The sequence below is a fragment of the Manacus candei genome, unplaced genomic scaffold (assembly GCF_025592945.1).
Source record: "Manacus candei isolate 608988 ecotype Guabito, Panama unplaced genomic scaffold, ASM2559294v1 h1tg000034l, whole genome shotgun sequence".
Classification (NCBI taxonomy): domain Eukaryota; kingdom Metazoa; phylum Chordata; class Aves; order Passeriformes; family Pipridae; genus Manacus; species Manacus candei.
The window spans coordinates 16,096,004-16,119,505 of NW_026138082.1; the positions used below are offsets into that span (position 1 = coordinate 16,096,004).

The window sequence follows — 23,502 nt, forward strand, 5'->3', positions numbered from 1 at the left end:
GAGGTGAGGGGAAGTAAATGGAAGTGTTTCATGACTAGAAGAGTAGTAGATGGTAACCCTTTCAAGCAGGTGTTTGCAGAAATAGAAAAAAATATTTTCTGCCCTGTATTTAGCAGAGACTGTTAAATTTTGCTATTAATCACCTACATGTGTAGAAACAGAAGCACTGGAGCTGGCATACACAAGCCCTTAAATATTTTAATACAGAATGATGAGCTATTGCTATCCAACTCACTAATAGACTTTATGTAATTTAGAGAAGGAATTTCCAGATAATGAAAAATGACAGCACTTTCCTATCTAAAAAAGAAACACCAATTCATTTTAAATTAGCATGAAATAGGTATGTACAAGCTTACAGATTATGGAAGAAGTAATTAAAATGGGATGAGGCTTAAAACACCAGAAGCTTTTCATCCCAGAGAATAAATAAGCCAAATGCCTGATAGCTTTAATGACCAGTGTATTCTCATAGTACCAAAAGCTATAATTTTGCAGTTTAATTTCGATAGCTGAATGGAGTCTGGGGTGCAATTGCTGCAGCACTGTTAGTATGATCCACATATGCATTAATCATTTATTCCTCCCTCCTCCCAACAATAGCTTATATAGCTAAAATTATATTTTCTGAAGGCAATATCCCAAAACTAAGTGAGCATAGGTGCAAATGAAAATTGCCCAGTGGCTGTGCAGTGTGTTTTTACCATGCAAATAAAGCAAATCTCAAAGGCTCATTGTAAATGCCAACGTTATATGTTTTATTTTTAATCAAGTAAATCTTTTAAACCTCACAATATCCATGACTGACAGGAAAAAAAAGACATTAGGCATGAAATGAGAATATAAAATACATGATATGTAGAAAGGCAATCAGTGCTTTAGTCCCTCAAGACAGTAAACAGGTGAAATGATCTTCAAAACTTCAACTCGCGGTCTTTTTCTTAAAACACAAAATTCAAGTGATTTTTCTTTTATTTCACCTTGTAAACAACATACAAGTCAAAATGGACAATGAGGTAATCTATACTACAGAAGATAATTTAAAAACACTAGATAAGACACAGTATTAAAGACATACAGAAATCAGTGTTCACTTTGGTCTCTAGTATGGTTATTTTTATTATTACCACAAGCAACACATACTAGTTTAAGCCAGTCTGGTGATGTTTGTCAGACAGTTGTTGCTTAACTTAGTAATTCAAGAGGTAGTCAAAACCATTATCCTTTGTAAAGATGGTTGCTCATGCATTTCGTTCAATGACAATGGTAGCAAATACCTTGCTACTCTTCAACATTCTCAGAAAAACACTGCCACAGCTGCTAATATACAGCTCCGGTTTATACAGAAAAAAAAGAAGCATGTGTTCATAGATCAACCTCTACAGTTGTAACAGGGGTAACACAACCACCGGATCTTAAAGAAGAGGCTGTTGATATACTAAGCAAAATAAGACCGATGCATTTAACAAGGCTCTTCTTGTTCCTAAAGCAATACTCAAATCTCATTAAGACTTCTAGAAAATTAAAATCAGTGCATCTGCACATGTACATATCTTCCCAATTACTTTTATATCTAACACCGGGGAATACATATATATTTTTTATGATAAACATTTCTTACAGATAAATTAATTAAATTAAATTTAAGACTCAATGAGATTTCCCATGTTCTTTTATAATTCTTCTTACAAAGAATGTTACAAGATCTATAAGCACTTTTTTTTTTATGGGGCTCTATTAACAAAACTAAGTATGACCAATAAGGAACTCCAGGATAACACTGGTATAGAATAAAATGGCTGAAAAAGGTGGCCTGCAAAGGGAAGCTGTAGGATCCAAATGTGGTGTTTGGCACTCCCTGAAAGCTGGCTAAAAGCAAAATATTGCAAATGGTATTACCATGCCAGATTTACCATTAATTGCAGCAAAAAGTTATTTGGCTCTTTCTCCAAATATAAGTCTTCCTCATGGCCTAACTTTTGTAGCATGTAATTAAATATCATGACCTTTCCTTGGGGAAGAGTAAAAAATACCTCACAGTGTCTCTTACAATTAAATTGAGTACTCTGGGGTGGGGAAATGGGAGGGAGAGAGATTCTTGCTCCGGGTTTAACCTTATCTCCACTATTGTTAGGAGAAAAATACATCTCTCTAAGCAGATATTTGAACTATTTCTACTCTAACGAGTTTTATTGTGAAGCATTCTGGCAAGGACAAGCTGGTGAATAGGGGGAAATCTAGCCTGAGCAAACGCTGCAGAATATTAATTTTGTCCTTAGACATGAAGGAAGAACCCTAAACTTAGTCTGTTCCTCCTCCTTTAAAAGGTTTTTTGCTTATTTGGATCAGCCTATTGAAGGAGTATAACTAGATTTTTTCCTACTGCAGCCCAGTGCTAAGTAGTTCCCTGCTGCAGCTTATGCTGCTATATATGTTTAACTTAATGCATGTACATTTTTGTCTCTTCTGGAGCTATATTTATTTTTGTGAACAGTGCCCATAATCCTCTAGATAGAAAAATAAAAACTGTCAAAGAAATGTTTGGAAATGTCTCATAATTTCAAATGGATGCTTCATCTTAAACAAGTATTTGCCATAATGTCTGCAGTGGTGAACTAACAGTTACATATTTAGTACAGATAAAAAGTATGTACCATAGATCAACAGCCACCTTTAAGGCTAGAGCAGCACAAAGGTGTGTTTATGCAGTAAATATGAGGTAGCCTTTTGCTGTAAACAGAAAAATAATTTTATTGTCACCTATGTAAATAAGTAGGTTTGATGTTTCAGTGTTTTTATTCTTCCCCCTCCACCCTTCCGTCCTACATCCCTCCCCTCCTAGAAAAGCTAAGCACCAGTAACTCCGACTGAAAGTCAGTGGGAGCTGTGGTTGCCCAGCATATCTGAAAACTCAGACCCTGTGAATGTAAAGACACAGATGCTCACATAAACAACCAGTACAGAATACCACTTTATCATTTCACAGGAACTTATAATACAAAATGTTGAGATCTGATTATCAGAAACGTAGGTCTATGTCAACTCAGAGGTAGTTACTAATATCAGTACATAATACTTATATAGAGATAAAAAAGTATAAGACTATTTGGTTTGTTCTGAGCAAGCAGGTCTGTAGACTATTCTGTAAAGAAAAAACAATATTACATGGTATATTCCCTGAGCAAAGTTCTTTGTCCTGAGTATGTTATGTAACAGTGATAACATTTTAATATATAAAAATAAAACCTCAAGCTTTTAATAATAAGATAGGGTTTGGTATGTGCTCTTAGCAGTTCAGTCTGACTTTGGTGTGCACAGTGATTTTAAACAGCACCGATAACAATCTGCATGTTGAAAATATTTCCTTATCACAGCTCTGAACTTCTTACATATAAACAGGGAATGACCAGTTTTCAAATCCACAACTGCCTATTTCTATAAGGAACTTTGGTTTAGAATTTCAAAGTGACCTAAGTTTTGCATCTTTGCTGTTTAACCTGGTTTTTACACCAACTAGAAGGTTAAGCAATGCCACTTTGATTTGTCTACATAATTTAAATAAGTTTACTATCCTTACGTAAGGCAAGGAAGTTCTCTATAGATATATCACATTCAATATCGTCAAAGGTAAGCTTTGCATTAGCATACTGAGAACTTCAGTATAAACCTCAAGATTCTCACAAACACTGGCAAGGAATTCACACAAAATAATTCTCTTGAAATTGTGCCCTTCACTGAGGCGTTTGATTACTACCTCTTTACTGAAGCAGCAGCAGCACCAGTAAAAGTCTCATCTGGCAGGACAAGTGGGAAGGGGAAAGCCACGTAATGAGCCAGCTGCATACCTGTTGTAACTATCAGCTGCAAAAGAGTTACCACGGGTGGGACTTTGGCTCACTGCAGCCTTTCATGCAGGCTGTTTCTTTAGTTTGATTATCCGAGCTTAAACCTACCCGACACTTTCAAGCTTTAACAGCCTGTGTTTATTGCCAATGTTAAGGATTATACAGGTTTCTCTAATTAACTTACATCCACAATGGGATTTGTCAGAGTACGTTATCTTACGTATGACTTGGTAATTCAGAAGTTACAAATGGAAAGCGACTTGAAGTTTTGATAGGCTCCAATTCTATTAACCCCGAGCAAGGCCTGCAGCCCAGGGAGTCTCACTCTAAGGCCACCAATCTTTCTCCTCTTTAACACAGAAGTGTGTGGTCCTAGTGCACTGTGGACAAAGGCTGGTCAACAACAGCCTCCAGTTCACAAGAAGCAGATGATGCCCAGGGCTTCTGAAAAATGTGCAGGTCCCTTCACTCAGCCTGGTCTGCACACATGCTGTATCATCAGCAAGGAAGGCTGACCGAGCAATCCCAAACATCCTGATCTAAGTACCCATCAACCTTTCTTCTTAAGAAACTATTTAGCCCAGGATCTCATTAACTTTGTATTTTGTTTTGTTTAAAACTCAAACAGACAACAACAACAAAAATCCCTAGGGAGTTCTCTCCATGGCATTTCAGCAAAAAACAAGGGAGAAGACCCTTCAAGCTGAGGGGTACTACTTGGGATCAAGAGAAATTGCTGCTGCTGCTGCTACTACTGCCACCAAGGTCCCCTAAATGTTCACAGAATACAAAGGGCTAAACAGGATGGTATCCTGATACCACTCAAAAGGGTCTGTTTGGTAACAACTTATACATTCTCCCCTACACAACAGACATCTAAATTACAGTTACAACCACATTAATTTAACAAAACGTTTTGAGAAACCAGCACAGAAACTACACATTCATTGTCTCTTCTGGAGTTTTAAACCCCTCACCAACAACCGGTGGTGGCAATGAGAGCCATGTTGAGTCATGACACTGCCCTGCACCGGCATGGAGAGGGGTTTTGATGCTTTGTGGAGATAAAAAGAAAATAACTCAAATTGATGGCATGGGGGATGTCTTAGTATCTTTAGTACCATATGGCAGCTTTAAAATATGAAAGTATCCTTTCATTTACAAGAGAAGTAACAGTCTCAGTTCTGGGTGTGGTTTATCAGGTTTGGTTTATTTCTGAGTGAGATTTTTTTGGGTTTTCTTGTTTGTTTTTTGAACATGTTTGGAAACAGGTTCTAGGAATGAGTTCAGGAACGTTTGTGGATACTGTGCCTATTGCTTCACAGTAATGTCCTGTGGGAGTTGGAGAATGGTCTGATGGAAAAATATATATTTATAGGTATGTACACATACACACACACACATGCACACTCATACACACATACAGACGGTAAAACATAATGCACCCTGCTCAAATGTGTTTTGCTTGGAGTGATTTGTCTATAAAAGAAAAAAAATATTCACAGTTACTCAACAGTAGTTAAAATTCCAGGTCAGCTACCGATAATGTAATTATTTCCCCTGTACTTGCATGAGGTAGACATCCCAAGAGGGTAAAGAAAATGGAACATTATGACAAATGTATTAAGTTTTTTTCCTTTTCTGAACAGAAGGCCCCTTTCTGTTTGGTTCTTCAGGCGATGCAGACAACTTACTTGACGAAGCTTCCTGTGGTGACCTGCCTGAGCGCTCCAAGACCTCCAACCTGCCTTCCTGAGAGTATGATGGAGACGAGTAGCCGTGCATTCCTCCCCCTTCTCTCAGGAAGGCAGAAGTGGAAGGCTGCGGTTCAGCTTCGTGTCTTCCCTGAGAACTAGTGGGCTGCTGTGAGACAGTTTTATGGGGGCAGTTAGCCACCATGTGCATGATGCTCTGACAGTAATGGCACTTCTTTGGCTGCGGAGGTAGACTACATTCTTTAGCGTGGTGGTCGAGGCCACCACAGTTGTAGCATCTAAAATGAAAGAGAGAGAGAGAGAGAGAGAGAGTTATGCAACGCAGCGTCAAGCGGGAAGGTTTTCTACGGGAGTAGGCTCCGGCCCCACTAGAGGGCACCAGATCTCCAGCCATCGCCGCCCCACTGTCCCTGCTCGCCGCGGTACTTGCAGCACCGAGGGGCGGCGAGTTCGGTGTTCCAGCGCTGCCGGAGCGAACGCCGCGGGGCGCGGAGCGAACGCCGCGGGGCGCGGAGCGAACGCCGCGGGGCGCGGAGCGAACGCCGCGGGGCGCGGAGCGAACGCCGCGGGGCGCGGAGCGAACGCCGCGGGGCGCGGAGCGAACGCCGCGGGGCGCGGAGCGGCGGCACCAGCGCCAGCCCCGCTCCCGGGCCGCGCCACAGCGAAACGCGCCGCGCGGAGATGCTCAGGCTCCCGATGGACACGGTGCTTTCGGCCAGGGAATCCCAAACTAGAGGAGGGCCGCGGTGCCCTGCCACGAGCCCGGCTCTGGCTCTGTCCGAGGGCCCGGCACCTCGCCTCCTCTGGCTCAGCCAAGGCACGGCCAGGCGAGGCTCTGGCCCAAAACTTTACAGTCGGGGGCAGGGGGTCTGTAATGGCATTTACGGTTTCAATTCAAAACAAAATCAGCAAAGCCCTGGCAAGAGTCATAAAACAGCGTTTGTTTGTTTTCTCTCAAAACTCCCAAGCCACACGGTTGTGACCCGGGGTGCCAATTTTCCAGGGGATGCGCTGCCCAGGAGCCGAGGGGTGCAGAGCCTCCTTCAGCCGCACTTCTCAAACATGGCTGAAACCCACAAAGACTCTTCTATTAACCTTGTAAGGCAGGGGAGTCCTGAAGAAATCTCCAGCTATTCCTTATTGAATCCTTTGTAACACGCACCAGGAACGCCAGTTATTGGATTACATTATTCTAACACAAGATACAAAGAAATAATTACACGCCTTTGGCACGGTGACCTTACGTGCACCACTGAGCTTTCTATTTTGGCTATTTTTGTATGGTTTCTGTTTCTTTGTTTTATAAAACTTGCACTGAATGCATAGACATTTGATTTATAATAATCTAACATGCTACTGGAAAGAACTAAACAAATAGATATTTTTTTTTGCTTTCCCTTAATCAACTAATTTAAAAAAATCCGACTGCACATAGATTTAGGCTGTGGAGTCAATTTAAGGATTAAAAAAAAAGACTGTAACTATAACTAACTATATGTACAAAATAATGCAGCATGTTCTGGCTCCAGCCCACATAAAAATATTTCAAATTTTCAGATTCCCGGGAAGTTACAATGCACTGTTTCACTACTTCACCTAGTATGAAGTGGTCACTACTAGTTTATCCAAAATCAAGAAGTTTAGTCCATGCAAAGCCGTATGTACAGCCAGTCTTACCTACTGAACTTTACCTTGTAAAGAAATGCTATTGATAAAACCTGCATGATTTTAAAAAAGACTGCAAAATGGCTGTTAACATTTGCAAATCCACTCCAAGAAACAATCCCTGGCACCTACCTCTTCTTATCTCTTCATTACTAGTAGCAAGATACTAACTGTATCTGTATTTCAACAGACAAATGAAAATACAGCACGAGTTACTCATGGCATGCTGTATGTATGCTGTCATGTCCTACAAGACTGATCTATAATTTAAACAGGTTAAATGATGAATAGAACTTCATTATCCTTTCAGAAATTATTGTAATTACATTGCTCTATCTTCCCTAAAAATGAGTAAGAAACACGAAACAAGAAACCAAATCCAGTACAAAGAACTCTGCACTTCTACAACGGTGATAACATTATTTTAGGTGAACTGCTTCCATGTCACCATTGCACTGAAGTTTGATGTGATTTTTCAACGGAATTTGTCTGTCTGCGTATACTACAGACTAACCCAGGAAGAGACACACAATATAAAGCTCCCCTTGAATCACAAAGAAAATAGCATGTACAAGCCCCGTTATCACTTAGTATTGATTTCCCTAGCATAGGAAGGGAAATGACATGCTAAATATGTTGTAAAATACAAGCATACTGATCTAAGACCAAAATACCAAGCTTTTCTCTTCTATAGTTAAAAAAGTAATTTGCAAGTTATTAAACAATATCTATCTGACTACTTTTCCCCAAATCATTGCAGATATTTTCAGTTAGGTACCCCACATTTAACAGTAGCATTCGGTCTTCTTAACTGGCATTCTGCTATGTTTTCACTACAAGCATTCTAAACACCTTCTGGATAAAATAATAAGGAAGCAAGTAAAACTTGCAGTTAGAGAAACAAAAGAAGACCATCAACAAAAAAACCCTAAGTGTTTTACTTTCTCCCATTTCAATAAATACATCTAAGAATTCACAAATGTAGTATTGATTGCAATTTAGAATGATGTTTATTATTATCTTTATCATTGGTTTCTAGCAGTGTACTTGTCCCTGGGATAAGTATAGTATAATATGGTGTAACATGGGAGTGTGCAGACATTCTGGAAATTGTGTATTTTACCTTAATTCAGAATATAGAATTTTATAGCTGTGAATGCATTTTCACTTTCTTTTTTCCCCTTAATATCACATGTATTTAGAATGGTTTAAAAAAGAAAAAGTTTGAAAATAGGTTAAAGGGCCTCTGTAGCAGGGTAGGCAGTAGCCATGGACAAATCAATTTAATCAGTCACTGTGTATGCACTGTGTTATCCAATTCAGTGAACCATTTCACCTCACCAATTGACCAAGAACCTGCAGTCAAAGCCCCTGCTTTCACTCAAGAGGTCTCCATCGCCTTGCATATATATATATCAACACATCCTATTTGCAAAATACTGTAATTCCCTGTATTTATTCAAATCACCACTAAAATGCTACTATAAAAGAAAACTCTTATCAGAAGAAGTTGAGATTGAACTATGATTTGGCTTTTTGGGAATGTTTTTTGCTACCAAACAACTAAAGCACCTGGCTGAAGTGTCGCATTAGAATATATATGTGCCAGCCAGGGTGTGCCTGGACTTAAACAAGAGGGTGGTATTTATTCAGTTCTTTTAACTGTTTATTCATTCCTTGTCAATCATTCCTACCAGGAGAACAGATCACACCTCACTCTGAAATGCTTTCCCTTTCAAGGGATTTACACCAAAATGGAAGTGGTCAGACACCTCAGAACTCACAAATGGCATCATCCACACGCATTAAGGTATGGTATTAACCCTTCTGTCCCAAACACTTCAGCTCTTTGCTCCTCTCTGCTGCGTGTACTTATGTTACAACATAATGAAACCCGATATGCACATAGGAGCTTATACATTCACATCTCTATATACATAAATATATAGAACAATATACAAACTGACTCCTGCGAAGAAAACTAGTGAATTTTCATTTGACTGTGTTCTTAGAAACTCTAGACTAGTACAACCATAGCAAGTATTTCTTCACTTCAGAAGCACCACAGAAAAAATGTATGTTAGCTTAAATACAACACAAAAGTTTATATGTAAATTACATCATGAGGTGAATAAAGCACAAGAAGCTCTTAAAAGTGCAATTTTAATAGAAGCAACTCTTACAAAGAAGCAAAAGCAAGAAGGATTTGTTAAAATAGGACTGTCTTTCTCACAGTAGGCTTCCATGATTTACTAGGTAGCTTCAGGCTCAAAAAAATAATGAGATGGCAATTATCCTAACAGGGAATCCTTTCTTCACTACAGCACTGACAGGATGGTGAATCAGAATGATTTTTTTATATAAAAAAGATGAACATTTTAATAAAGGAACACATTGAGGAACCTGTCCAGCATTGTATTTCAATACTCTCAAAAAAACTGTAACATTAATACCTACTAACAAAGAAAGAAGAGAGTATGTAGCAAGATTAAAGAAACACTCCTAAATTCTCTTTCATTATGGATTTGTGATTGCTCAGAACTATACATATTAAAAGAAACATGATCGAGCAAAAAGTTTATAGATTTCAACATTAGCTATATTGTATTAATTGCAATAAGCTGATGATGGAAATTCATTAGAAGTACTCAATTTCACAACCAAATGCAAATGCAAAATAAAATACTCTCTAGTTTTCAGCTTTTTTCCCCGTCCCAGCACTCAACTCCTACCTAGGAAATAAACCCCAGCTCCAGACTTTTTTAAACAATACCTCCACCTTGCAGATATGTTCACCACATTAACTTATCAGCTCAGCTGAGCTAAGGAGTAGGTAGGGCAAACACAACTGCTTGCTTCGTCCTGTTTTATAATGTAATTTAGATGATAATCCAATACATATGACAAGTAGAGAATAATATGTGTGGCTCCACACTATTATCTGTTGAGAGAAAAAGCTCTAAAATTACCTGGATGACTCATTTTAGGGGTGGGGGAGCAGGGAATGAAGGGTTAACATCTAACAGGGATAAGAAAGGGAGTAAAGGGGGTATAGTCAGAGGAAGACTAAAATAATTCATCAGGATATACCCCACACCAATTCCTTGTCTATTTTTCCTTTCTTAATGTTATCAGAAAACAAAAAAAGTGCTTCTTGGCTGACAATACTCCATCTAGCAACATTAATGCCTCGAAAAATGGCACGTGTGCATGTGAGATGCTGTTACAATTCACTGAATGCCAACTGTGAAGTTAAAGCACAAAGGAAATGTTTAAACTTGTACTTATATGTGCTGTCTTTTTTAGCCATTACTTTCACAACATACTTAAAGAAAGGCAGATGGAAAATGCAGCAGATCACTTCAACTCCTCTAAAGGGCTCTAGAGGGAGGTTATAATATCCATGATCTAACAGAAATATGACTCTTAGACATAACTATTTCACTCTTCAAGAGCTTCAGTGACTTGTCTCGAAGATCAGGCCATGAGGCAGTGTAAGGGGACGTTTCTTGCTACTGGATGTGAACACTTAGAAAAGCTAAGGGCGGAATGTGCTTGCTCAGTCACCACCTGGGATGAGTGAGAAAGACCTCCAACCTCAGCAGGACTCAAGGGGTCTTTGAGACTCTGAGGATCTGCTAACTTCAAGATGGCTTTTGAGACAACTTGAAAGACCAGGTCAGATGGGACCTCTGAGCAACCTGGTCTAAGTGGAAGGTGTCCCTGCCCAGGGCAGGGGGGTTGGAACAAGAGGGTCCTTAAGATTTCTTCCAACCCAAACTATTTTATGATTCTATGACAAATACATTTTAATGGATTACTTAAATATTCCAGTAACCATATCTTGGATATCAAATCTGTCGCAGCAGCACCCAAAGACTGACAGGATCACAGGTGATTGCTGCTGAACAGGCACCTCTCGTATATTACTGTATTATAAAAAGAATAAGCACTTTTACTTAATACAGGTATAATATGAAAATCCTCCTTGCTGAGAAGCCTACACTTAAAAGTGAAAAAAAGCCAAACAGTTTGAATATTTTTTAGAAAAGGCCATTACCCTTAGGCCTTAAAACAGTGCACAGACATCATCCTTTTAGAGCAAGAAATGCTGAAACGAAACGTGGCTGCAGTCACTGCAACTTAAAATCAAGCAACAACTGCTCTTGGAAAATAAAAAAGGTTTGGTCAGTTGCTAGGGCAGTTAGCTGCAGGAGCCCCTAGCAGGGGAAGAACAGGGGAGATGTTGTGACCCCTGCACTGGGCATTGCTGACACTTCACTCCTTCATTCACCACTTTTACCGGGGGATTCCCTTGCAGGTATTGTTTTGGGAGATTCATACCCTGCTTACATGCACATAGCCAGGGTTTACAGTATTCTGTTTATCAACCTTTAATTCTTAAGCTGTAGCTGAATGCAGGAGAGAATACAAGTAACTTTGAAAACACTTTAATAAGGTATTGGTATTCAAAACAGTGAATACTGAAATACTACTGAAAAATCATTTAAGATCAAGTGAAACTATCTTGTTAAATAAACTAGAGAATGGAACATTTACCATCTTCATCAGAGCATTTATGGTGTGTCCACCAAGCAGGCTCACATCAAGGCAGAAGACTTCACTAATACCCTCACATTTACCATTCCATGGGTGAAAAAAAAAGATCAGTTTAATTTTAAAATTGCAATTATTTTTATCCAAGAATGTTGTAAAACGGAGTATTACCAATTCAGAAAATGGCACTTCAGTGCCACATTTAGATTTGTGCTGGTCCTGTGAGTAGTTGCTACTCTTTACCCCTCCGTCATGCAAAAACACTGTGCAGAGGCGACATGCTGGGAAAGTTAATTGCAGGCTGGTGTTCTTCAGTAAAATTCAGTTAGAAAATTTCCTGTGCTTTACTAGCTTTTTGAGATATATAACAGAAATATAATTTAAAAAAAGTTGATCTCCTAAAGAAATAAAGATGAACTAAATTAAAAATGCTCATCTATTTATCCTGCAAATCTTACAACTCATGATAATGTACCAGAGGTCGAAGACTCTCAATTTTGTGAGAAAAACAAGGTCCCTCCATTTTTTAAGCTTGCCTTCTTTCATCTTACAGATAGCCCCAGCACGCTGACACAAACTCACGGTCTGCAAGGCTTCCAATGACACGCGGTGGAATATTGATGATGTTTACTCTTGTTACAAATAAATAAATAAAAATGGTCTGTTGTAAACTCATCAGATCGACTAGTTTTCTGTGGATAGTTCTAAATCAATCTATTTCCCCCAGTGTATGGCAGAAGTAATATCAATAGGTTACGGTCTTTTGTTGCTTGCGTTTCCCCTCCCCCTCCCCCCCAACAAAGAAGCTGACAAACAACATGGGGCATTTGCCTGATAAATCAGGCCTGTCAGGATGCAATTTAGCTTCAGTTTGTGAGGAAATAAAATTGTTTAAAATCTGCTAATACAATTTTACTGGAAGGTGGGTGTTTTTCTTGGCTTTTTGTTTTTCTTTTTTAGAACCAAGAACAACAATGAAACAGAGAGGTGGTTCAAAATGCACAAAATGCAGTCTTTTTTCTCCATAAAAATGGAAAGGACTACAATAGACAGCACCGCTTAAAAAAATAACTTCAACAATGTCGTTTCCATTCTTTCTTCCTTTCTACAAAACTTACCTCTACTATCCACTCAGCCTTCTTTATAGGCATGGAGGAAAATTATTTTTCACAAATTAGGAAATGCATCCTCACAGAGGAATGCTTTGGATGTACTTTCATTTATTACAACAAAAGGGTTTTCTTTGTATTAAGAGCTAAAACCTCCCGAATTAACAATTTACAAAGTGAAGTCTTTTTTCGTAAATAACATGAAAGATGGTTTTGCTCTAATAAAGTATAGAAAGAATGCGTATATTTTAATGGTTTTAACCCATCCAGATAAAGATCAGCAACGGGTTAAGGAAGTTATGTTTTAAACTGTCATATATCATGCATTTCCAACATGAAAGGTTATACCATGATTTCAAGTGAGTCTACTACTGTAATCTTTTTGCACAATAAAAACACACACACAAATATTCTCAACTACAAATTTTCCTTGTAAGCCTCAGTTTCTGTGGGAATAATAATAGAAAATGGTTTTTAAATTAAAACAGCTCTTTATGCAATAGTTTTTTTAAAAGTAAGTATTTTCCATATTTCATGTTGGTGGAAAGGCTGCCCAAGGTCTGCTCTGGGTATTGCTCCAATGTGTACCCACATCTGCAGCCTACTGCCAGAGTCAGCTGGGGTGCAGCGCTGGGCAGGTGTGGGAGTGGCCAGAACTAAGCAGACCTTGTCTGCCTGTGTCTGAAAGCACTGCTCGGTGCCCCTGTTTACAGAAGCATAGTTCAGTAACACTAGAAGCCTTCACAGAGGTGGCTTGAGCCTCCTGGCCATGTGGATAAGGATGCACGCTGTATAAAACCGGCTCAACTCTTTCTGGGTCAGTGAGGTGCTGTTCATGAGCTAAGAGGCATGCCTGACCTTATCTGCCTCTCAGCAGAGCTGGTTCCAGGGCTTCTACATCCACTGATCAGTTAATCCACAGATGAGATAAAAGGGCAGTAGGTAACTGGGAATCAGTTGTTAAAAACTGCCATTTCCCTTTTGGTCCTTATTTTATCACTAACATTAGCAGCAAATACAAGGAATGCCAACTCCTCTCAACAGCTGGAAACAGCAAATGGCATCCTGGCAGTAGGCTGGAGCACTGAAGCAAGTAGTGGTAAAGAAAGAAGAGGAGGAGGAAGGCTACTCTGGAAGCTCAAAACATATTCTTCTTCTCCAAATACCAGCTGAGAGTCATATGACTTTAGGTATCACATATAAGTCAGTATCATTCACAAGGTCTCAGAAATATCTGGTGACAGGAGCATGGAGTGACTTAGATCATAGCCTTGAAATGGATTCTCCCATTACATTCACTGAATTAGATGACTTGCATGAATATAGGCTTCACAAGTGTTAAGGATTGCAGGATTTGACCAGAAGCTCACATTTTCATTTAAGTCTTCGGAAATAAAGGGATGGTTACTGTCTGACACACTCTCTATGAGGAGGCCATGCCAGTTATCTCTATAGGGGTTCCTCCCAAAGCTCATGACATTGATAAAGTCATGTCACATGAATTACACAGAGGGCTTCCTTTCCCAACTGTGTAACAAAAGGACATCAAATGTGGTGGTTGGTTTCCCGTGAAATAGCACCTATAAGTTCACACATTCAATACCCGCAAGAACAATTAAATCATTCAGATGCTCTGTAGCCACATTTTACTGGTAAGGAAAATCTGCATCACTCCGATGCACTGACTGAGAAAGAAAGCAGTCACTTCCTAATTCAGTTTTCTGAATTGGCATCTTAAGATGCCTAAAATGGACTAGTTTCATATATTGACATTATTACTAAATGGCTGTGCTAAGCATTTTCTGTAACACATTTTTAAGAGGCTTTCAACATCTTAAAAGAAAAAATTATTTTGAAACTTTTCACATCAACATGCAGAAGCAACAGTAAAGCGTGAAAAGAGGATTCCGGCTGCAACAGGATTAAGCCTTATATGTTAAAGCTTTTAATTCCCACCTGAGGCAGGTATTTCTGTTGTCCCACACTGCCTGATCCCTGCGAATTATAAGAGAATTAATGCCATTTTCTACTATTCTGCCCTGTCTCACCACCAGATTTATCCACATTATTAATTCTTGCTATAATTGTGTACATAAAAATTAAAAGCACATCTGTGCATATAAAAACACTGTTAACTGAAAATTTGGCATTTCCTTTTTCTTAGTTTGGCCTCAGGACGGCAAATCTTATGCACAGGTTTAATACTTATTTCTCTGAATTCTATTAATTCTGTGTAGAATTAAAAATAACAGAACATAACTGAAAAAGTTCCCCATGTGTGGTTAACAAGATCACTTTAACCCTCTTGGCTGGAATTATGTAGATTAAAAGATATTACTCCAGTAAAATTATAACAATGAGGTCAACAGAAGTTTTTTAAAATATTGCATGTTCCCAGAAACAGAGCATCTGAATGTTCTGATCACATGGGTATACATCCAGAGCAATTTTGATGACTTCACTGAGCTTATTTTCTGTTAACTTTAATGGTGTAACAGAGAAAAGAATTTCCCACTGTGTATGAATACAGAAAAGTCACACTGCAGTAGCCAAGGCTGGTTGCACAGGTCAGGCTGATACAAGCTGTGAGGCAACCCAGCAGTGCAGGCTGAAGCTACTCAGTTCCACCTGGAAATCTGTGTTTGCTGGTTGATGTAACATTTGAAAGCAGAATACAGCATAAATCACAAAGTTTAAAAAAGAAAACTGAAGAATTATAGCCAGGGTAGAGGAGTGGTGAACACAGGAGCCAACCTGATAATTCTTGAGGAGCTCAGCTGTAAGTCAGAGCACTGAGTTGCTGGCTGTCCAGTATAAATTCCCAGCTGACACAAAACACAGACAGCAAGTAAAATTTGGGGGTTGAGGTTGTTGGCAGCACCTAAACATCAAATCTATGAACCAAATGCCTTCTGTGAGGTTGTAAATAGTCATACCTGAACACTTTTAGCCATAGCAGACAAGGGACTAGACTTTTAGAAGTCTGTCACTTCCTAAACTATTCCTGTATACTTCCAGAAACAAACCAATTGTTTGTTTATTAAATGAACCTCACTCTTGAAAACCTGAAAGGACAGAAAGCTTTGCTCCTAAAATCAAGATCCCTTTGGCCCTCCTCCTTATGAACTTCCTATTATAAATATCCAAAATACCTAGAAATACACTATTCCACATAACCACAGAGTAGAGGGAGACTGTGTCCCCCACCCAGGAGACACAAATTTCCCTCACAAAAAGTCTCATCCTACCCAGGCTCAGAAGCTGGTGATGCAGAGTGTGGCATTACCTTCTTTCTCTGTCACAGGCAGCCTGTGTAACTCTGTTAGGTGTAATCAAAGGTTTACAGGTATTTAAATACATAACTCCCACTGACTTCAGAGGCAAGCAAGGTCCTCATAACTCTGAGGATCCGAGTCTGTGCCCCTCGAGATTATATCTGGTAAACCAAGGAAACAAAAAACAATTTACAACAGAGTATAACCATATGGTGATCAGGCCACAAACTGCCATTCACTGAAATAGTGCAGGAATCAAGCACATCCTGGACAATGCATAAAATACCTGATTTTGAAACTGATTTCTTTGTTATAGCTCTTTCACTGCTATTCAACTATTGGCACGAAAAGTCACAGACAAGTTGTGAAAAGTAATTTCAATTACATCCACAATCCAAACACTACAGAGAAAATGAGGGCTACCATGAGCTTAATTGGACTTCACATAAATGCCGAAAAGCCCTCCCCGTGTACTTTTCATTTCCTGTTGGCAGGAAGCACAAATTTGAGAATGAGATGAAGAAAACACACACCTTCTATGTGATGCAAAAATCTGAATTAGAATGTACTCAATAAACTATCGTGCTTAGCTTTCATTCCAGTTTCCTGCAGAACTTTGCACAGTGAGCACCACAGCTGCTTGCTGTCTTGGCAGCATCAGAGACAGCTTCTGGGGTGCCCTTCTGTTTTCATACTCCGTACTGTGAAACAAGCCAGCAACAGTATGCTGTGCCAGGCAGAATGCAGTGAACTGTCAGGGATCCTGCTCGAATGTTGCAACCCATCCAGAACCCTAAGCAGTGACCAGGACTCCAGCTCAACTATTTTACATTTCATTCATAGCTTTTCCTTGGGTAATGTAAAAATAAATGGAAGATAATTACAAAGTAAACAGCCCCCTTTCCACGGACAATACTTCAAAAGGCATATGATCTGCCTTCAAAAACTCCTAAGGATGATTCATTTGATGATCCGTGCAGTAACTAAAATGCTAGCTAATTCTCAAAGGAAAATATTTCAGTTAATTAATTTACTTTTTTTTTTTCAATTTGTAGCATTTGTTTAGCTTGATTCATATCACATCTCAAGTTTTGAGGCAAAATCATAAATCATTGCATTGGCACAACTGTGGGTGTGATAAACACTATCAGGAAGTGGGAGGGAGTAGATTAAGCAGTGAAATTCCCACTGTCCTCAAATGCTCTTACCAGAGGAACTACAGTGTGGAGTGGCACACTGTGTCTGGCACTTACCCCTGGTCACAGCATATATGTGGCCTTCACACAGATCCATACCAGATTTCTACCTGGTTTCATGAATTTGTCAATCATAATATTCCATTTGCCTGATCTGCACCAGTAGGTGTGTATATGTGAAGGGTGGATGAAGTCCAGGCATTCCAAGTCCAGGCACAAGATGCAGATGTTGAACTTAGTTTTGTGTGGCTTTGGCTGAATTCCCCTTCAATTAGAGACAATGAGCTGGAAAAGAACTTAACTGACAAAAAGTAGCTGAGTTGTGTGCTTTGAGTTAAATACACGCTAAATATAGCACATGAGATGCATAATATCCCTACTCTAAAGAAATATGTTTTTACACCATTCTTTTACACATTCCCCATAAATCAACCATCCCTGTTTCAGGTTAACTAATGCTTTTTTTGTGAACTTTCCCTCCCTATGCTATGAACACACAGCATAGCTGGGGCATTTCTCAGTTTATGCTCATGCAAGTTGCAGTTGGACATATGCTCATACATGCAGCTGGACAATTTCCCTTCCACCTCCTTCACGGGTTCTGCCTTGCTGAATTATTCTTCATCTTCCTGCCACTGCAATGCTTGGTGTGGAAGCATTACACCTGTCAGGGCTCAGCAAGAATAGCTCTCTGACTTATCTGAGGCTATTGTTAAGGTAGGGCTTGAGTCAAAAGCTGCTGCTCATCAAAGGAGAGCAGACTGGTAGCTAAAAATGAAAAGGAGAAGGGAATGTCAATGGTTTGTCACTAATTATTAATGAGATGACTTCTCAGCTCCATTTATTTTGCCTGTAGTTACCTCAGATGCAGTGGGCAGGAAGTCTTTGAGAAGAGCTCAGGAAATTTGACATTCCTGTCAAATGGCATCTTAGAATAATCATGGTTATGATTACGGGACTGCTGCATACAGTCAGAAACTAAGGTGTCATGTTTAAGGATATTTCTATTTTTGTCAGAGAGATGAAAAGGTAGCACCGAGGGGCCATGAGGATGGGTTAGAGAGCTGGACAACAGAGTAAAAAGAGGCATAAACAAGCACAGAGCCATCCACACCAACTCCCATATTAATGGCACGTAACAGAGACCATCATCAGAGACACTGGCTCACTTGCCAGAAAACCCTGGGAGGCACAAAGCAACTGCAGGGCTGTTCAACACTGGTGAGACTGATGCTAACCTTCTGAGAGCATGCTGAAGAGGAAGTGTGTCCCATCACAGCAGTACTGCACAGCTCACCAAGGAAGAAGTTCAGCATGGCATTATGCTTGCTAAAGGCCTTCCTACACAAGACTACTGACGTTGCTAGGATAACTGCAAGTCAACAATGTCTGCTGGTTTTATGGTATGCAAGTTTAATTCTTTAACTTTAGGAGGAGTATGAAGTTCTGCTCTGCTACTGAACTTACAATTTATGGTCAAAGGCAACCAGGATGGCTAGGTTTCTTGTAGGATTCGTCATCCAGGGCAACACTTGTCCTGCTCCGAGGAATGCCTTGAATACCTCTGCGGTAACAATAGGTATATCCTCTCTCTGTAAATCACCTTAGATTTTTATCACAGATTTAACTGCTCAAATGTGTGGCTTATAGATCATAAAGCAGTGTCACAATTGAATTATCAACCCTGATACTCATTCAGTAACAATTTAATTTTTCTTCAAGAATGGGACACCCTATAGGACTCTTGGGTTCCCTTGAAACATCTCAAAGCCAAGACAAAGAACATGATTTCTGCAAAATGCTGTGATAATCCAATGCCTTGTATGAATCAATGGCACAGAAATTAACAGACCAACATACCTGTTGATATACCACTCTCTCTCTACAGCAGTGTTTTAAAGGTCATTATTTGCCATGGTTAACTATCTAAGTATTTTGGTGGCTCTGAAAGCAGAATGCTTTACAACAGAATACATTTACATGTATCAATATCCTCTTTAGCTTAAAAGCGTATTGGAGTTTTGAGGTTACCATACCAGAAATGCTGGTGGCAACATTTCCCAGGTCTCTAATAACTTCTGCTGTTAGCTGTTTCTAGCTGCTAATATTATTGTGTCTTTAGATTATTTTGAGCAAACAATACTTGACTGCAATTCTAATTTGCCATTAGGATTTTTTCTTCTAAATTATTTAGCCAAAAATATCTAAATGCTACTCCTCTGTATCTTTCAAAGAACATCAATACCAAATGTGCTTACCACAGATCTTAGGCAACCCTTGACGCATGCGTTTAGAGTGGTGCTCCCTTCAGTCTGGCTCCAAAGTTAAAGCATCTGAAGTGTAAATTGTGTGTGACACAGCCAAGGAAACCCACTTTACTTTAACCTTGTTAATGGCGAGCCAGATGGAACTGCTGAGGCCACCCATTGTTCGGGTTTGCATTTTTGTGTAATGCCATGGTGTAGGTCTGTAGGGCCTCATGAATTCCTCTCCTCTGAATATATACTGTGCCGTTGAAGGCATTGAAAGGATCAAGCTCTGCTCTGAGAGCAGCTGGCTTTGTATTTTTTAATGGTTGTTAGCAGCAGCAGCAGGTCCATTCTACTCCCCTATTCTCCCCGTGCCCTTCTTAAAATCCTGATCTGTCGGTTCTTGAGGGAAACCAAACCTAACTCTGACCTATGTAGCAGATCATACATTACCTCAGGTTCACTGCCCCAAATATTCACCAAAAGTCTGATTCTCCCTCTCTTACAGCCTCAGACCCTGCCCCAGCAGTTCTTAGTCACACATATAATCATCACTGACTTTATCAATACTCAGGTTATAATTTCTTTCCTACCAAAGCCAGGTAACATGTGACTGCATAATTTTTCTTCACGATCATTGTCTTCTGAAAATTTGATCAAATTTCCCTGTCTTGACCCCTTTAGTGCCCTTAGGATGAAAATGGAAGCAAGAGGAGTTTAAGTAAAGACAGGTCGCAGGAGAGGACTCGGACAGAGAAATAATGGGATGCTTGCAAGTTGTTACACTCCAAGACCCATTTGTACCGTGCTTGTGATGTAGCAGATGATGCCTCACACTGCCTGTGCCATGATGCAGCATCGTTCCAGTTGTGGTGCAAGATATTGTAATTTTGGGAGAGGAGAGTACTGTTCTCCTGGTCTACTCCAGCTGTGGTACATGCTGTTCTGAACAGGATGAGAAAAGCACAAAGCTATCCCTCCAGCCCTTCCTCTCCAATGGGCCAGCCATCAGGAAACCAAACCGCACCTCAAAAAAAAGGAGGCTGCAGCCAGAAATTACTGAATTGTACCATCAAGCACCAAACAGTGTGTCTCTCTCTTTGCCAGAGAACTTTGACATACTGGCTCCTGAAAACAGTGCAGTAGCATAACTCGTAATGGTATTAGGGGGGTGCTGCAAACAGTTACTTGTTGTTACTGAAACTACGCAGAGGTTTTTGCAACACTGAGGCTGATCAGGCTATTAAAAGAGTTTAGAAGCCATAATCAATACTTTAGAGCAAATTCCCTGACCTGTTCAAAGTGACTTGCTTTTGCACTACACTGGTTGAGTGAGGAAGGGGAGGAAATCCCACTACCAGATCCGACATGCTACTTATTGAAATATATTATATCCCTGCCATTCCCAGCTGGTTTGTGTGCCTTTAAAAGAGAAGTCATCAAGCATCTAAAGCTTAGCAGCACTGAGCCTGCTCTAGCACAAACTGGAGTAAGGTGTCAAGGACCTGACAGTTTCTGTTATCTTCTTTCCCCAGAGTGCTCTAGATCTGTCAGGAAGAGCAGCTTCCACCATCCTACATGATCCCCAAACTCAGAAAAGTGCCAGTCAAACGCCTTCCTGGGGTTCCTATGTCTGACAGAAAAGCTTTGGGGCAACCATGGCTGGCTGCAAAAGGGGAAGACCAATCAACCCAAATGTTCCCCAATGACCAAGGGGGACCACAGCAGATATACCAATAGGAAAGGTAGGACATGATAATCTCTGCTTTCCCCCACAAATGTCAAAAGTTTAAATTCTGTCCATCACCCTTTTATTTTTTACATAAACAGTAGGATGCAACATAGGAAAGTTATTTTTAACTTGAATATTTCTTTAATTTGGTTGTCCTTAAAGACTGCCTAGATGGTATGAGGTGGTTCAGTGGGAGACGCTGCACAAGGCACAGCACTTTTATACTCACTGTGTTGTTAAAAACATTTCTAATTCCAAATAACAAATTATAGGGGAGCATGGGGAGGTTAAAACCAAGTGAAGCTCTTGGGCTCAGTAAACTATTTTTTACCAATTTCAGAGTTCATGTGGTAGACCTTCTTTTAACTGATAAATTTTCCTTGCACATTGTAACAGATCCTTTTTGAAGATAAGACTACTTTTAGTACATTTCCATCATCTAAGAAAATAATCTAATTAATAAAATATCATACAAGGTAAAATAATAAAAATAAAGCACAATTTGCAACTGATAAACTAACATTGCGCTTCTTATAATTTTCCCATGTCTTCCCAGGATACAAGGTTGTCATACATATTTTGAGATTGGACTGGATTGATTGCCATTGCCTGCAGTTCTTATGTCCTTTTTTCATGAGCATTCTTTAGTCCTAAGTCCATATCCCAAAGTAAAAGCTGTTAATAACCCTGGACTGATGTGACGCTCAGTACTTTAGCACCCTAGGATGGAGATTATACGCCCCCCTTGATTTCAGCATGTTAAGCTTCCTTGAAGCTTTGTTTCTTTCAGAGGCAGCTGTCTGCATTTCCATACCTTACCCTGCCTCTTGCCACCAGTTTAAATCACATATGTATCAGTTAGAAAAAATAGCTGCAAAATTATTTGTCCTATGAAGCCTTGTAGGATTAATTAGTTCAGCTAGTAACTTTCCTCCAATGATGACGATAAGAAGAAAACCATAAACCATCTTATATAAAAGGAAGTCATCAATAAATCAGGACTTTAGTTGCCAGTACCACACTGTGTACAAAAGGAACACTGAATAACATTAATATCACTGTAGAGCTTTACCATAAATTAATATCTTAAAAATGAACTGACTATTTGTTTGTTTTTTTATGACACCTGTTTAATTTTCTTGGTAACTGAGGGTGATTGAAAGATCTGCAGTAAAACTAATTTGCTATCTCGACATTGCAAAATAATTTTATAACTTACTTTTATACTTGATCAGCATTTATGAATGCTTTAAAAACTCACTGATTCCTAGAAAAGACTAGAAAAACATGCATATCTGGAAATATCAGGGAATATATGTTTTCCTTTTTTTGGAAGCCTGGAAAACACAACACTGAGCGGTTTGTATACTGAATTTTACAAAGTCACTGACACTTAGGTCTACCTTTCAGCATCACAGTACTACTAACTTTAAGTGCTGATTTTATATAACCATCCCATTTAGTGAGAAAATTTCCTGTGAAGAACTGTCATTAAGAAATGTGAAACAGTAACTTCTTGTGTATGACATAAAAACACTCTATAATTGATGCATGTGGTAAAATCAGATGGAAAGAATATGGTTTCTGCTACTGTATGTGAAGTTTATGTTAGTCTTTAGCTTGTCACAGAGAAAGCAGGCTATAATTTTAGTACATTTAAGTTCCAAAGCAAAACTCTGAGACTGTAACACACTTAATATGATTGATGTGAAATAGCAAAACACTACAACAGGAAATGCTAGTTTTAGTACATATTGCCAGTTGTCTTCACATCATTCACAGCACTTCACACTAATGCAACAGAAGCAGGAAAAAAATTAAACAGATTGCTTAGCAGAAGCTGGCAGGGAAGGAAGAGAGCTGAGATGACACCACAGGCTGACTCCTCCAAGCCTATTGCTTGCATTTTGCAAGTTTTGAGGAGTAGCTGCAGAAAGGCAGGAAGGGAACTGAGAAATGACCACTGCATACATGCTGCTCTGCTATATTAAAACTAGAAGTTAACACTGAATTGAGCCTAATCACTGCATCTTTGAAAGGTTGCTCTCCAACCCCACAGGGATGTCGGGCACAGAGCTGAGGAATGCTGCTTACCTTCCCAGTCAGTCACCAACTTTCTGATACTGTACAGTTTCATAGACAAGTTAATGGTGTTGTGG

At 39.5% G+C, this 23,502-nt stretch overlaps 1 protein-coding gene across 2 annotated transcripts in view; it reads right to left on the reverse strand.

The window, feature by feature from the left end:
- Positions 1-793: 793 nt before the first annotated feature.
- The window catches only part of LIN28B (lin-28 homolog B), a 98,460-nt gene continuing 75,751 nt past the window's right edge, over positions 794-23,502 (reverse strand). Inside the window, exons 5-6 of one of the 2 annotated variants that reach the window (XM_051792432.1) lie at positions 16,178-16,210; positions 794-5,838 (exon numbers count right to left, since the gene is read on the reverse strand). In XM_051792432.1, coding sequence (XP_051648392.1) covers positions 5,469-5,838; positions 16,178-16,210 — 403 coding nt within the window. In that variant the 3' untranslated portion in view covers positions 794-5,468. The remainder of the gene's footprint in view (positions 5,839-16,177; positions 16,211-23,502) is intronic. The other variant, XM_051792433.1, reaches the window with a different exon arrangement.